The 13,848-nt window shown below is 36.6% G+C and overlaps 2 protein-coding genes across 3 annotated transcripts; one reads left to right on the top strand and one right to left on the bottom strand.

Moving 5' to 3' along the window:
* The first annotated feature begins 400 nt into the window (after window positions 1-400).
* Window positions 401-3,913, top strand: LOC111987244 (probable serine/threonine-protein kinase PBL10). 2 transcript variants are annotated; one of them, XM_065760263.1, is made up of 7 exons: window positions 401-522; window positions 992-1,073; window positions 1,827-2,152; window positions 2,456-2,591; window positions 2,686-2,828; window positions 2,952-3,075; window positions 3,269-3,913. In XM_065760263.1, exons 2-7 carry the CDS (start codon window positions 1,022-1,024, stop codon window positions 3,703-3,705), a joined length of 1,218 nt encoding a protein of 405 aa, XP_065616335.1. In that variant the 5' UTR covers window positions 401-522; window positions 992-1,021; the 3' UTR covers window positions 3,706-3,913. The 2 variants fall into 2 exon arrangements, with proteins under 2 accessions (XP_065616335.1, XP_023874711.1); XM_024018943.2 differs by lacking the exon at window positions 401-522 and adding an exon at window positions 543-722.
* A 3,416-nt stretch (window positions 3,914-7,329) lies between these two features.
* LOC111987237 (serine/threonine-protein kinase PCRK1) lies at window positions 7,330-11,002 on the bottom strand. Its single transcript, XM_024018936.2, has 4 exons — window positions 10,113-11,002; window positions 8,974-9,234; window positions 8,433-8,555; window positions 7,330-8,177 (listed from the first exon to the last, which is right to left on the bottom strand). The coding sequence occupies exons 1-4, from the start codon at window positions 10,557-10,559 to the stop codon at window positions 7,611-7,613; spliced, it is 1,398 nt and encodes a 465-aa protein (XP_023874704.2). The 5' UTR covers window positions 10,560-11,002; the 3' UTR covers window positions 7,330-7,610.
* Window positions 11,003-13,848: the final 2,846 nt, after the last annotated feature.

The following is a 13,848-nucleotide window of genomic DNA, read 5'->3' as shown; positions in this document are numbered from 1 at the left end:
ATACAAAACTAAAATAGAGGTTTGAAAAGCTGTTTTTACAATTCTAACTTCTTCTTTTTTTTTTTTTTTTTTGAGAATCTTTACAATTTTAACTTTAGCAAAGGAAAAAAAAAAACCTTAAATGTTGCCAAGCCAAGCGGGTCCAATACTGTCAAGCTAGCCAAGTAGCCATATTTCAAGCATGAAAAAAAATGGAAAAAAGAATGGATGAGAGGGTATTTAGCAGGAGAGTTTGAGTAATGATATTTGACTATTTTTGATATATGTGAGTAAAATAGTGTGTAAAAATGTGTGCTAATGAATTTAAAATGCTCTAAAAGTTGCCTGAAATAACCTAACAAACAGGCCCTGAAATTTCTTGAAAGTTCAAATCGAACGGGTGAGAATAATAGCAGCCCTGTCCAGGCTTATCTGCTCTGACTTGACTCTGTAAAGAAAGCAAGAGAGAGAGAGAGCAAAGCAAGACAGCGTATAAAAACGTTGAGCTAATCAGCTAAAGAGAGGGACCAGCCCGCCATTAATGCAAGTCACCCCACCTTCCCATCTCTTCCCCCCCCCCCCCTCTCTCTCTCTCTCTCTCTCATATGTACACCAGTCAAAGCCACGTCTTAGCTTGAAACTTCCTTCAAGCTCTCTCTCTAAAAAGCTTCTCAGCCACCAAACTTTGTTTTGAAACCATCTGTGTCTCTGTAAAAATTGGCAAAGGCTTTCACTTAAAAGAGGTGGATATTTGAATTCTTTATGTGTTTTTTTGGTGGATTTGTGTTTATGTGTGTCTGTGTTTTTTAAACAATTCAAGTTGCAGTCAAAAGCAATCGATTGGAGAGGCTTAATTTTTCCAGTGGATTAGGCCTAGCTTTTTGGTCTTAGTTTTTGTAGTAAAGCTTGTGTCTTTACACTTAGATCTGCCTTCTTCAACCGTTCAAGTTTGGTTCTTTCTAAGTTTGATGCAGCTTAACCAAGTCTGATTCTTTTTTGGGGTGATCTGCAGGAAGGAAAATCAAAAGGGTAGTTAGTTTTCATGGGGGTTTGCTTGAGTGCTCGGATTAAAGCTGAGAGCCCATGTACCACAGGTACTAAGATTTTACTCTCTCTCTCTCTCTGCAAATGACTTACATAATCTGGTGGTCCAGAAAATTTCTGGGTTTCATTTCTTTCACTTCCCTGAAATTTAATTTCTTGGTGAATTTTTTTTTTTTTTATAATTTTTTTTGAGGTTCTGGTTAGGTGAGGTGGATTTTTCCTGTAGTTGGGAGCGTTGCATGGCTGGAAATTGTCATTTGTTTGACAGTTTGCTTGTTCCTCTTCCTTAGTAGGTGTGGTTTGTTGGCAACAATAACCTCATTTTGTATTGTATGTTGACAAGTATGATGCAAATCTGGATATGGTCGACACGACAGTGGTTGTTCTGTTGCAAATAATTCACGCAGAAATGGGAATTTGAAATCTTATGTGGTTGTTTTTATTTTGCAGTCAGCCTGACTATATTGCTGAATTAAATTATTAATGCTTTACTAAAATTAGATAGGGAAGTCAATGTGTGCATTCCTTTAATGGCCTCTCTCTTAGGCTTCATTGCAACAACAAAGAAAAGTGCTTACTGGACTTGTCTATAGTTATAGGTGGCGCTTCTATTGTTATTTTTTTACAAAATTGAGCAATGATAAGGGGGCTACTGAGGTTAAATGTTTTCTGGACTTAACACTTATTTTTTTCATTTATCAAAATAAAATTCTGGGGATTGAGTTTGGTAAAACATGAAAAATTTATTGTGCAACATGCCATGATAATTGATTCATGTAGAGATTATGCATTGACTTGTGCAGGGGCAAATTCAAAATATGTTAGCACGGATGGGAATGATTTTAGCAGTACGAGTAGCAAGGTCTCATCATTTTCAGTGACTCAGACTCCTCGGAGTGAGGGTGAGATCTTGCAGGCGACCAATGTGAAGAGCTTTAGTTTTGCAGAACTCAAAACATCCACCAGGAATTTCCGTCCTGATAGTGTGTTAGGGGAAGGTGGTTTTGGTTCAGTTTTTAAGGGATGGATTGATGAGAATACATTTGCGGCAGCCAAGCCTGGGACTGGCATTATTATAGCTGTGAAAAGGCTTAATCAAGAAAGTTTCCAAGGTCATAAGGAGTGGTTGGTGAGTTAAATTCTACCCTCCTTTTAGCTCAAAGAGAATGGGGTACATGAGATTGTATATGCTGGTGTCTTTAGATGTCCACAAGTGATCTTACAGGATGGAACTTAGATGCCCTTTTTTTTGGTGTGCATAATTGATTGAGTGGCCCCAAGGAAAGGGGAGGAGGAGACTCAGACCATAACTTGCCTACTTGACATTCCCACCGGGGGAATCTTTCAGTAGTTCATTTTATATTTGTGGCACACAACATGCCTATCTTGAAGTGCTCAGATTTACTTTCTTTTGATTTTTCTGATCCTACAGGCAGAAGTGAATTATCTGGGACAGCTTTCTCATCCTCATCTCGTGAAGTTGATTGGCTATTGCTTGGAAGATGAACACCGACTACTGGTGTATGAGTTCATGCCTCGAGGCAGCTTGGAAAATCATTTATTTAGGAGTGAGTTATTCCATCACATATCTTCACCCAATTGAATTGAAATGGTTTGATTATGTTATGTAATTGACAAAGCTTATAATTGTGGCTGTACCAGGAGGTTCTTATTTCCAACCTCTTTCTTGGAGCCTCCGCTTGAAAGTGGCTCTCGGTGCTGCAAAGGGGCTTGCTTTTCTGCATAGTGCTGAAACAAAAGTGATATATCGAGATTTCAAGACTTCTAATATTCTTCTTGATTCGGTATGTGACTTGTGAAATAGGTCTTCTTTACTTTTATGATATGGTCACTTCACACTTGTGATGGGTTCAGGGGAAACTTTTTACCTGTTTGATTCTAAAAACTCCTTTCTGATGGAATCACAGAGCTACAATGCAAAGCTTTCTGATTTTGGGTTGGCCAAGGATGGACCGACAGGTGATAAAAGTCATGTCTCTACCAGGGTTATGGGGACCTATGGATATGCTGCTCCAGAGTATTTAGCCACAGGTATTGTTCATTTTGCATCACTTATGTTCTCAATTAATTCAATTTCCTTTAATATTCTTTGGGAAATTGACTGTTTCTAGACAATTCAACTCAAGAGTCCTTGCTAGTTGCTTTGGCTATCCACTCTTTGTTGCCCAAATATTAATGTATTTTTGCCCTGCTGATAATCACTTCATTCTTTTACTGACCATAGGTCATCTTACTACAAGAAGTGATGTATATAGTTATGGGGTTGTCCTATTAGAAATGTTGTCTGGCCGGAGAGCAGTTGATAAGAATCGACCATCTGGAGAGCACAATCTGGTGGAATGGGCTAAACCCTATCTGGCAAACAAACGTAAGATCTTCAGAGTCCTTGACAACCGTCTTGAAGGCCAATATACAATGGATGGAGCCTATAAGGCAGCAACCCTTGCATTACGATGCTTATCCATGGAAGCCAAGTTCAGGCCGACCATGGATGAGGTTGTAACAGCATTGGAGCAGCTACAGGAATCAAACGACACTAGAGTTCCTCAGAGCAATTTGAGTAATGGAGCCAGGGTTCGAAGACGAAGTGCAGATGATTCTCACAGGGGAAGGATACCAGCTGCTTACCCTCGGCCCTCTGCTTCCCCTCTTTATGCTTGAAAATGGAATAGCAGAATTTAACAACAGCTGCTTCTCATTTTACTAAAAATATCATTGCAAGGTGGTTTGGTGTCAATCTATGATCTTGACTAAAAATACCATTGCGATGTGGTTTGATGTCAATCTAAAAATCTTGAGCACATACGTATATTTGTCCCATAACTGTACAGTTCATATTTTGGCTAATGCATTCTAAAATTCAGCTTTCTGTTGACGATGTCCTGATGAGCTTGTACCATGAAGAATGCCACAATATTGTTTGTCTTACACATGTTTGTAACATTTGGAAACAGCTAGGAAAATAGGGATGCATGTGCTGTTGTATGACTATAGGTAGCTCTCCTTTTCCTTTCAGCCTGGGGTGGTATAGATTTCATTTGCTTCTACTTTTTAGATGGGTCTGTCTGTCCTTTACGTGTACCAGTTTGCTTAAATATCTATATTTGTGCATGTTTTTCCCCCCTGAAACAAGGAAAAGAGAGAAGAAATTCGGTTCTCTGGAGAACTTATTTTGTTCTAAACAACTAGAAATTTGGAGACAATTATTAGTGGCACAAACATCTATATATATATATATATATATTTCCTTCGTCCCATTTTTTTTGTCTTATTTGAAAAGTTAAACTTTTTAAGGGAATATCATTTATTATCTTATCTATCTTTTAAAAATGTATAAGTTTTTAAAATTACCCTTAAAAAAATTTATCAAAAAATTGAATTAGTAAATTAATAGGGGTATGATAGGAATATTAGTAAATTAATGACTTTTATTTTTAGAAACAAGATAATATTTTGGGACATCTCAAAATAGAATAGAAAACAAAAAAAAATAGGACGGAGGTAATATATTAAATTGTTGAGTTGGTAATTGGTATGTTGTGATTGGTATACAATAAAAATGGTGTTTTTTTTTTTTTTTGATAATGTAACGTACCAATAAGACAATCACAACTTGTACAAACTACGAAAAATGCAAATTGTAAATATTTTTTGTCATGGGCATGCCGACTGCAGATTGCTTGGAGACTAGTGTGGCTATATGCTCTCGATGCATGCCGGATGATATTCATGTCACCTGGTATCACGTGAGAGTTAGCTGACGGTGACAACCATGCTCCCATGGGGTTGAACCCTCATTGTTGGGATGCCTTTGTTCATTTAGTTCACGTTGTTCATATGAAAAAGAAGGCAAAAAGCCAAAAAATTATACCAATGACAAATTAACTCCATACATTTAATTGTGCTAATTTAAACTTCACTTTCATAAGTGTGACAATAAAAAAACCCCTAGTTTCACACAATTATACTCTGCCTTCTTCAAATAATCACAACTACACTCGGTCTTAATAATAAGAAATTTGGCACCAATACACACAAAAACATCATTTTATAAGTTGGTGTTATTTGTTGACTAATGGTTTCAAAGAGTTTTCGCCTTTTTGGTGAGGTTTCCCTTTATATCGGAAAGGCTGAATAAAACTCTCCCTTTTTTTTTTTTCTTCTTCTTCTTCTTGTTGTGTGTGTATTTGTGTTAGATTTGCAGTATAAAAATCAACATTGAGATGTTGATATTGATTGTCACGATTATACATTTATATTGACACAAAGAAATTTAAAGTATAGAGTTTAATTCATTAAAACAGTATCCTCCCCCCCACCCCTAAAAAAAGAAAAGGCGATCTAAAAAGAGAAATGAGTAACTGGAAAGTTGAAGTCTAACGTCCACAAAGCCAAACCAGAAAAGTGTCTTATTATAAGATGAGGAGGCACACGTGGGTAATGGGTACAAAAGCTATGATTTTCAAATTAAAACTTTTTTAGATTTTTGACTAGTGGAAATCTGAAATGTGATCAGAAAGTGAAAGACCCTTATAAATAATTTTAGGGGGGAAAGGTTAAGGAATGGCTGAGGGTCATTGATTTAGGAAATATTTTTTAAAAACACACTTAATTGCACACTAAATTTTATAATTTATTGACTTATGTGATTGTGAATGGTTGACAAAAAAATGTTAAAATCTATATAAGTAACAAATATCCACTAGTTACAGTTACATAAATCAACAAGTTGTAAAATCGAGCATGTCATGTATTTCCTTGATATCAAATGGGTCCGCACTCCACAGCACCAATTTAATGGTTTCCTGCGAGGGATCCACTTCAAGAATTCTGCATTCAGCCCAAGTGGCTTTTCCAACTCTCCAAGAGGGAACTGCCCCTTAAAGTTAAAGCGGTGGTAGAGAATGGTTGCTAAAGTTTGTCCAATATGCTAGACTTTAAAAGGAAAGTCATTTCAGGGATTGGGTAGGGTTGAACTTAGTCCAAAGGGAAAGGGAGACTTTCTTCACTGCTATTTTAATTGGGCTGCAGGGTGAGAAATCATAAACATATGATTACAGAGGTGCCCAATTTGATACTAATCCTATCTAGCCGCTTCTTTGGAATTTGAATGAATGAAAAAGTTATTGAAAAATGTAAAAAGAAAATTGTTCCCCAATTCTGTTAATTGAGAAATCCAGCAGCACAAGGCGCTAGCCCCTCTTTTATAAATTCCTTCCTACTTCCCTTGACGCAACGTCTTGTTCTTGAGTTGCGGTCATTTGTCTGATTTGGTCCTGCAGGAATGAGAATTCAATCCAAAGATGGCCCACAAGCTCGAGGCTATATTTACCTATTTTTTTATGCTAAATATTTAGCTTGTTTGTGGGACACAATATCAGAACTTTTCTAAATCAAAATATGCACTGCCCTGAAATTAATAATAATAATAAGAAGAAAAAGCCCTAGTTGCTGAAATTTGACGGAGTTGTGGTCTAAATTGCACTGCCCTTACTACATGACTTTCCTACATGCTATATTTGACGTAGTTATGGTCTATTGGTCCAAATTTTATCTGCATTAGCATTTCTGATGAAAAGTCCCAACAAGCCAAAATTAACATACAATTTGATGAAGTGGATGGAATTGAATGGCTCTAAGAAAGCTGACCTGATTCCTTTATTTCATTGAGTGCATTAATCATCTTTAGCTGAAATATTTTCAGCATGGCAAAAATGACTTTTTGGTTCTTATATTTTGCCCTATTTTTAATTTGATTCTCAAGTTTTCACAACAATCATTTTAACTAATTGAATAATGGACTGCATTGCTAGTTTAAAATAGTGTTTTTCACTTTTTTGTAAGGACCAAAATGACAGCAATAAAAAAAATATATATGGACCAAAATAATTGTTGTGAAACTGGATAACTAAATTGAAGATAAATCCAAAATATAAGAATCAAAAAAGTATTTTAGGAAATGTTTGATATATGCACTTAAAAACTGAAAATATATGTAGGTAAAAATATGTGTAGAAATACGTGTAATATTATTTAAAAACTAAAAACATGTGTTTGAATGAGTATACCAAACAGGGCTAGCCTTTCAGCATTTTTTGGACTCTACAAAAAATTTGCAGCAGGCATGGAAACAAGTTTCTATTGTATTGTTTTAGCAGGGGACTGGTTTTACTTCCAACTCCGCAGCTCTGCCCCCATGCTTGGGTCACAGATATGGATTTTTCTATAAGCCACTACAACCGAGTACACAAAAACCCAGAAAATGGAAAATCTGGCACAGAACACACAGAAAATGTGTGTATAGGAAAAGGATAGACAGCATCATATTCATTTGCACACTACTAACGCCAAAACAGATATAATAGAGCAAACGACCTAGCACCTCACCTCCTGTTCGTGTAGAATGCAGCTACCCTCACAAGCAATATTTACATACTCCAAATATAAATAATGGAGAGAAAGTATATAACCTCCGTGTGTTTAGAGGAATCGCAGATGTATCTACATCCGTCGTCCATTCCAGAATGGGGGGTGTATTCTCTTTACATCCAGAATCTGATAGGTTATCACCAAGTTCTTACCAATCCAGGTGTCCAATTTCTCCAATCTAACTTGCCAAAAGATTTGTTTCTCAAGTTGACCATTTCTCTGATATCAAACATCTTCTTCCGATAATTGCTCCCTTGTCTAGCGGACTCAGGTTCAGTCTCCCCTGTGGTTTCATCCTTCACTTCTTCAGCTTCACTGATGACTGGCGGGCCATCTTCATCTTGAGATGTTGTGTCACTAATGATGTTTCCTAGTCTCTCAACCACCTCACTCATTTTAGGACGGGACTTTGGCTGCTTCATCAGACACTTGTTTGCAAGGGATGCAAGTTTCTGAGCTGATTTAATGTAATACTGTCCTTCAAGTCGAGGGTCAACAATAAGGTGAAATTTCTTTGAGTCTGACACGTAGGGTCTCACCCATTCCAAGAGTTTCTGTTCACTCCGAGGTAGGTTTCTCTCCAATGCTCGTCTCCCAGTTATAAGCTCATAGAGTACCACCCCAAAGCTCCAAACATCACTCTTTGCAGTCAGCCTGCCTGTCTGAACATACTCTGGAGCAGCATAGCCTACTGTCCCTACAACCTTTGCAAATAAAGATAATAAGTGAGAATTTTCTACCACAGGATTGGTAACATGCAGGACTAATTAAAATCCACCATTCAAGTTAGAGACATTCGATTTAACACTATAAACTGAGCAAAACAACGAGAATCAGTAAATCTGCACATATTCCTCCAAAATTTACTCTGAACCATCTTCCTTGAAGCTAAAGAGTTCAGATGATAGCAAAACGATATATCCTTTAAATTTGCTCCCCAACGAAAACGAAAAACTTACTGATGTTGACACATGGCTGAGTCCTTCTGGAGGTCCCTGCCTAGCAAGTCCAAAGTCTGAGAGCTTCGCATTGAAGTCCTCATCCAGCAGAATGTTTGATGTTTTGAAATCACGAAATATTAGCTGCACCAATTATGAAGCAGTCAAATAATATGGACCAGCATTCAATTGAGTAAAGAAACCTAGTCAACATGAAAAGAGGGTCTTGTCTATGCAAAAAGGCATAAAAGATGGAAGTGCTTGTATCTTCCAAATTTCCATTTCTCTGGGGGAAAAAATGGCAGAATAAAGGATGATTGTGGTTAAACTAAATTGAAAGAGACACAAATGCAGATAACCTAGTTTAAGCTTTTCCACTCAATTTATTCATAGAATGAAGGTATGTACAGTAATGCAACTACTCCAGACTTAAGAGAGAAATTTTAGGCCTAACAAGTTAACGAGTTGCAAGAAACAAAAAGGACCCTTACTCATACAACTAATGAATCGAGACTACAAAATACACATTTACAATATTTTGGAGCATACAAGAAAAGTATACCTGAAAATCCATTTCTTCATGCAGATATGCCAAACCTCGGGCTGCGTCTTGAGCTATTTTCAGTCTTGTCATCCATGGGAGAGGTGATGGAACTCGAGCCAATAGATGGTCCTCCAAGCTTTTGTTATGCATAAGCTCATAGACTAGAAGTCGTTGAATACCTCTTTCATCATCTTCTGCACAATATCCCACTAACTTGACAAGATTTGGGTGGTTGACCACACCTAAGAAGTTAACTTCATTAATCCATTCCTTATGCCCCTGAGTACTAGAATTCAAAATAGGAAAGTCACATAAGATGAAGTTAGAGTATAAAGCATAACTTAATCCATGTTTCCAAAAGTACAATCTCGAAACAAGGATATAATCAACCTTCTAACAAACTTTTCATTGATAATACAACCTTCTAACAAGTAGAACCAGCCCAACAGACCTAGATCATGGGTATTGAAACGATGGCTTCTACTCTCAAAATCTAACAAATCCAACTGATTATTTTATTCATTCTTTTTGGATGGCCGGGAAGTACACATGCGAAACACAATTAAACAAAAAAAAAAAAAAAAAATCTAAGGTCTAAAACTACAAAGATCTTAAACTACCAAAAAGAATTGAGGAAAAAGCAAAACACCCATTTGCCCTCAAATCTATTGAACAATGATCTCATAAATAAGTCTCAATTGAAGCAATGAGACCTCAATTCCCTCTAAATCTAACTGTTTCTTCAACATGACAAATAAATACAATCAAACGCTTGCACTCGCCGGATCATATCTTTATAGCCAATAAGCACCAAAGTCTTCAACTGTAACACCAAAAACGGAAACGGCAATACCACCATGTAGCATATCAAACAACGAAGAAGCCACGACCGTAAATTGAACAAAAGTTACAAGTGTGACCAACCCCACATAGCTCAAATAAAGCCTTGTTGATCTGTCATACTCCTCCAAATTACAAATCTTCAAAAAAACAATCACATTTACTTCAATTCTACAATCCCAACAGAACCCATTTTCTAAAACCAAAAACAATATTGTTCACTACTATCCCCAATTAACAAAATACCTGAAATCTAACAAAGACCCAGAAAAAAAATCTTCGTGCAAAAATAAATAAAAGGAAGAAATTGGGCTTGCCTGGAAACCGTTACGGTTCAACTGTTTGATAGCGACTTCGATTTTGGAATCAGAAACCCTAACGAGGCCTCTGAAGACGCACCCAAACCCACCTTCCCCAATCAACAACGACCTGCTGAACCCTCTGGTCGCCGATTTCAGCTCCGAGAAGCTGAACACTCGCAGATCGTTGGCTCGGCGCTGACTCGGGAGCTCGTGAAACACGGCCGAGTCAGAAAAGTCTCCACCTCCACCTCCGAGTCGCGAGTCGTAGTTGTAGTTGTAGTTGTTGCTGCTGCTGCTGTTGTCTAACTCGGAGCGTCTAGTGTCCAGCGTGGCACTGGCGGTGGAAGCCACGCTCAGGGAACGCGTCCACGACACCTTCGACAAGGCCCTCGGAAAGCCGACGACGGGGGCGCCGTCCTCGTCGTCGCGTCGCTCGCCGTTGCTGAAATGGAAGCATTTCATTTTTATATTGATTTTAAACTTGCAGAGCTTATTTTTATTTTTATTTTTATTTTTGTGGGTATTTATAGAATGAGTCAATGGGGGAATAGGTGAGAGATCAAAATCAAAAAATAGAATGTGGGGGAGTGGGATTGGGATTGGGGTATTATAATTGTTTTTGAAAAAGAAAATGGGCGGCTATTTCATATTTGTAGTAGTAGTAGTAGTAATGAGAAAACGGTTTCTGTTTTTTTGTGTTTTGTTTTTTGTGTTTTTGCTTTTGTTGTTTTTGTGTGTGTGAGTATCTTGGGAGTGGAGGGAGGCCCAACCAACCGAACTGGGCCCTATAGATTACTGTCGTGTTGTGAAGGGTAAGACAGAGAAGGGGGATCACGAGGGAAGTGCAGAGTGGTGCAGACAGATAGTGGGTGAGGATGACTGTGGTGTGGATTGACTGAAGAGGGAGGGCATGCACCCATAAACTTTTTTTTTTTTTTTTGAGAAAGTATGTACCCATAAACTAGAGAGAGAGAGAGAGGGACACAGAGAGAGTTGACATTGACGGAACCACAGGTTAGTTGGGGGTCTATGATTGATTATTATTATTATTTTTTGGTCATATGAATGCTAATTACTGTATTAAACTTAGCTTAGTTGAAGACTTAGTTTTGTAGTTCAATTAATTGACATATTTTTAAACTCCAATCCAGACATTCAGTAAGGGTTCAAAACCCTCCTCTCTTAACAATCCATGTGTGTGTATATAAAGCCTACTCAGTGTGAATTTTTAAAATCTTAATAATTCATTCATAAATGAGGTTCTTTCTTAGATCAAGCTATGAACTTGGGTCTAAAAACCTGAAATATCGAAGTGAAAACTCAATTCCTCCATGACTAACCTAGAGGTTGGTTGTAGAGGTCCCAACGGCTAAGTTAGTGAAAAGCATAAAGAGACTAAGCAGAGAGAGAGACTGAGGAAAGATTTTTCATTGATATGATTATAACAGATGTTAATAGCATCTAGTTGGGTCGGAGCTAGGGGAGTTGAGAGGGGCGATTGCTTATTTTTTTCCTTCCTAGCCTGCCAAAAAACATAAAACCAATAGTTGACTCACAACTTTGCCCCCTCACTAACCCCACCAATATTATAAATTGATTTGTTTTTTTTTTTTCTTCTTCTTTTAGTGAATTCTTTTATGTATGTCTTGTTGTTATTCTTATTTTGTATCATAATTATAATCAATATACTATTAACAATGTTATATTTCAAAATTCATTAAAAAGAAAAGAGAATTGCTATGTTCATAATACTTTTACAACAAATTCTAAGTGATAAGTTGTTACTGGTTGATATTGGTAGGCAAAAAAAAAAAAAATTTAGTAGTATATTCAAATTATAATAAGTAACAACTTACCAACTAAGGTTTGTTGCGAAAATGTTTTGAACATAACACTTCTCTTATTAAAAAAAAAAAAAGGAAGAAAATCTTTTCTATTTTATCAAGGGTCGGAATTTAGTAAAATGGGATGGATATAGTGTTTATTAAAATGTTATCCTGTGTGATCAGATGTTTTTATGGTTTAGTAATATAATGATGTAATAGGTCCTTATTGGAGGGTGTAAACCAACATATCTACACCAAGTCCTTATAGAATTAATCTATTTTATCAATGCCTTTTAAAGTTTAAAATGTAGAAAAGGAATACGAAGGTAGGAAAAGAAAAGGAAAAAAATGCTAAAGTTTTAACAAAAGGAATATATATATATATATATAAATGCATATACATATATAAAAGTTATTACCTTTCAAAAGTAATAAGTTTAATATTTTCTCCATCGTAAAAATTAGTGTATAAATAATAAATTTGGGGAAATTACGTAATAAATAAGCGTACAAATAAGTGTATCGTAAGTTGTATTGGTGTTTATCTAACTACTAAAAATATTTTAAGTCATAAGTGGATTAAGGGAAAAAATTGGGAAATTTCTTATTTATGCACCCAAAAAAAAGCTAAATAAAAATATATATATGTAGGGTAACGGTTTTCAGACCAAGCCCAAAATGTAAGGGATCTTGGTCCAGTAAGCTCAGTACAATAAATTTGTAGAGAGTGGGTCAAAAGGCTAGGCTTTAGTGAATGGGATAATAGTTAGAATGTGTTTTCATGATGATCAAACAGAAATGAACTGAGTTTATCGAAGAAAATTTGTCCTCGGCACAATCTGAGGAGCTCTGCTCTTGTATATATTGGATGACAATGGTTACAGGGGTTCTTGAGATTGCTACAATGCTTTCTCTCTCCCTTTTTTCCAGCCCCCTCTCTTTGGTGGGTTTCTCCTATTATATAGTCCTCATTAAAAGATCTTAACATTCTACTTGTTGATCATTTAAGCCTATACTTGAGTGTCTGTTCCATCCGACACCCTCTCTAGCGTTCTGTGAGTTGCGGTAACCGAGATAGCACTGTTCAGGGGTCATTTCCTCGTTAATGTGGCCAGGATGTTATTTGCAGGCATTTAATGTGGAGGTGACAATTTCTCCTTGAATTGCTCCTCCACTATGCTCTCATGGCTAGTCCATTGTACTCATCCTTCTTTTTGGAATGCTCTGGGAGATTGCCTTTGATGGCATGCCACCTTTCCCTTCTATGATCTTGGTTCACCGAGGACAAGATTATCCTCAGCGATGTTCCTCGACAGTTTGGGCTTTCTTCGTTCGTCCTCGGACATTCCTTCCTCCTCGGCGTGAGCCTTAGGCTCAGTATAAAATAGGCCGGGGTTGCCAAATTCTTTAGCTCCACAATATATATATATATATAATAAATATTTTACTTGTGTTATTAGTAAAAGATAGGTTGTAACATGTGCTACGCAAAAACATTCAACAATAGTGATGATTTGATGGTTTTGCCTAGGTAAGTAAGGTGATCATCTTGATTTTTATTGAGCATTGTAAATAAGTCACTTGATACAAAATTAAGAAAGTTAAATTGGACACATGGAGTAAAATTAAAAAATAAGTAGAAATAAATTTAGATTCAAAATTTTCTTCTTGTTTAATGTAATATAAATGATCTCACTTAACATACAGATGAATGATTTTTTTTTTTTTTCTCAATAAATATATGCATACGTGTATGTTTAAGATTTTGTTGCATATACATTGTGGGTTCCAATATAGGTTCCAATTAGTTTAACTAGTAAAATATTTGATTGTTGAATAAGAGATATGGGGTTCAATCCCCGCCTGCAGTAAAAATCAATTGGTGTCTTGGTTTGATAATAAAAAGCATAATCATTAGAAGTAAA

Source organism: Quercus suber, unplaced genomic scaffold (genome assembly GCF_002906115.3).
Source record: "Quercus suber isolate HL8 unplaced genomic scaffold, Cork oak 2.0 scaffold_360, whole genome shotgun sequence".
NCBI lineage: Eukaryota > Viridiplantae > Streptophyta > Magnoliopsida > Fagales > Fagaceae > Quercus > Quercus suber.
Note: the sequence above shows the minus strand (reverse complement) of the source record. Positions and strands in the feature narration are given on the sequence as shown.

Bases quoted from the DNA above. Each gene is read 5' to 3' on its own strand.
- LOC111987244 (XM_065760263.1), top strand. From the start codon at position 1,022: ATGGGGGTTTGCTTGAGTGCTCGGATTAAAGCTGAGAGCCCATGTACC. The intron at 1,074-1,826 runs GTACTAAGATTT...TGACTTGTGCAG, and splicing joins TGAGAGCCCATGTACCACAG to GGGCAAATTCAAAATATGTT. The intron at 2,592-2,685 runs GTGAGTTATTCC...TGGCTGTACCAG, and splicing joins GGAAAATCATTTATTTAGGA to GAGGTTCTTATTTCCAACCT.
- LOC111987237 (XM_024018936.2), bottom strand. From the start codon at position 10,559: ATGAAATGCTTCCATTTCAGCAACGGCGAGCGACGCGACGACGAGGAC. The intron at 9,235-10,112 runs GCAAGCCCAATT...TCTAGTACTCAG, and splicing joins TGAACCGTAACGGTTTCCAG to GGGCATAAGGAATGGATTAA. The intron at 8,178-8,432 runs GTAAGTTTTTCG...TTATTTGCAAAG, and splicing joins TCAGCCATGTGTCAACATCA to GTTGTAGGGACAGTAGGCTA.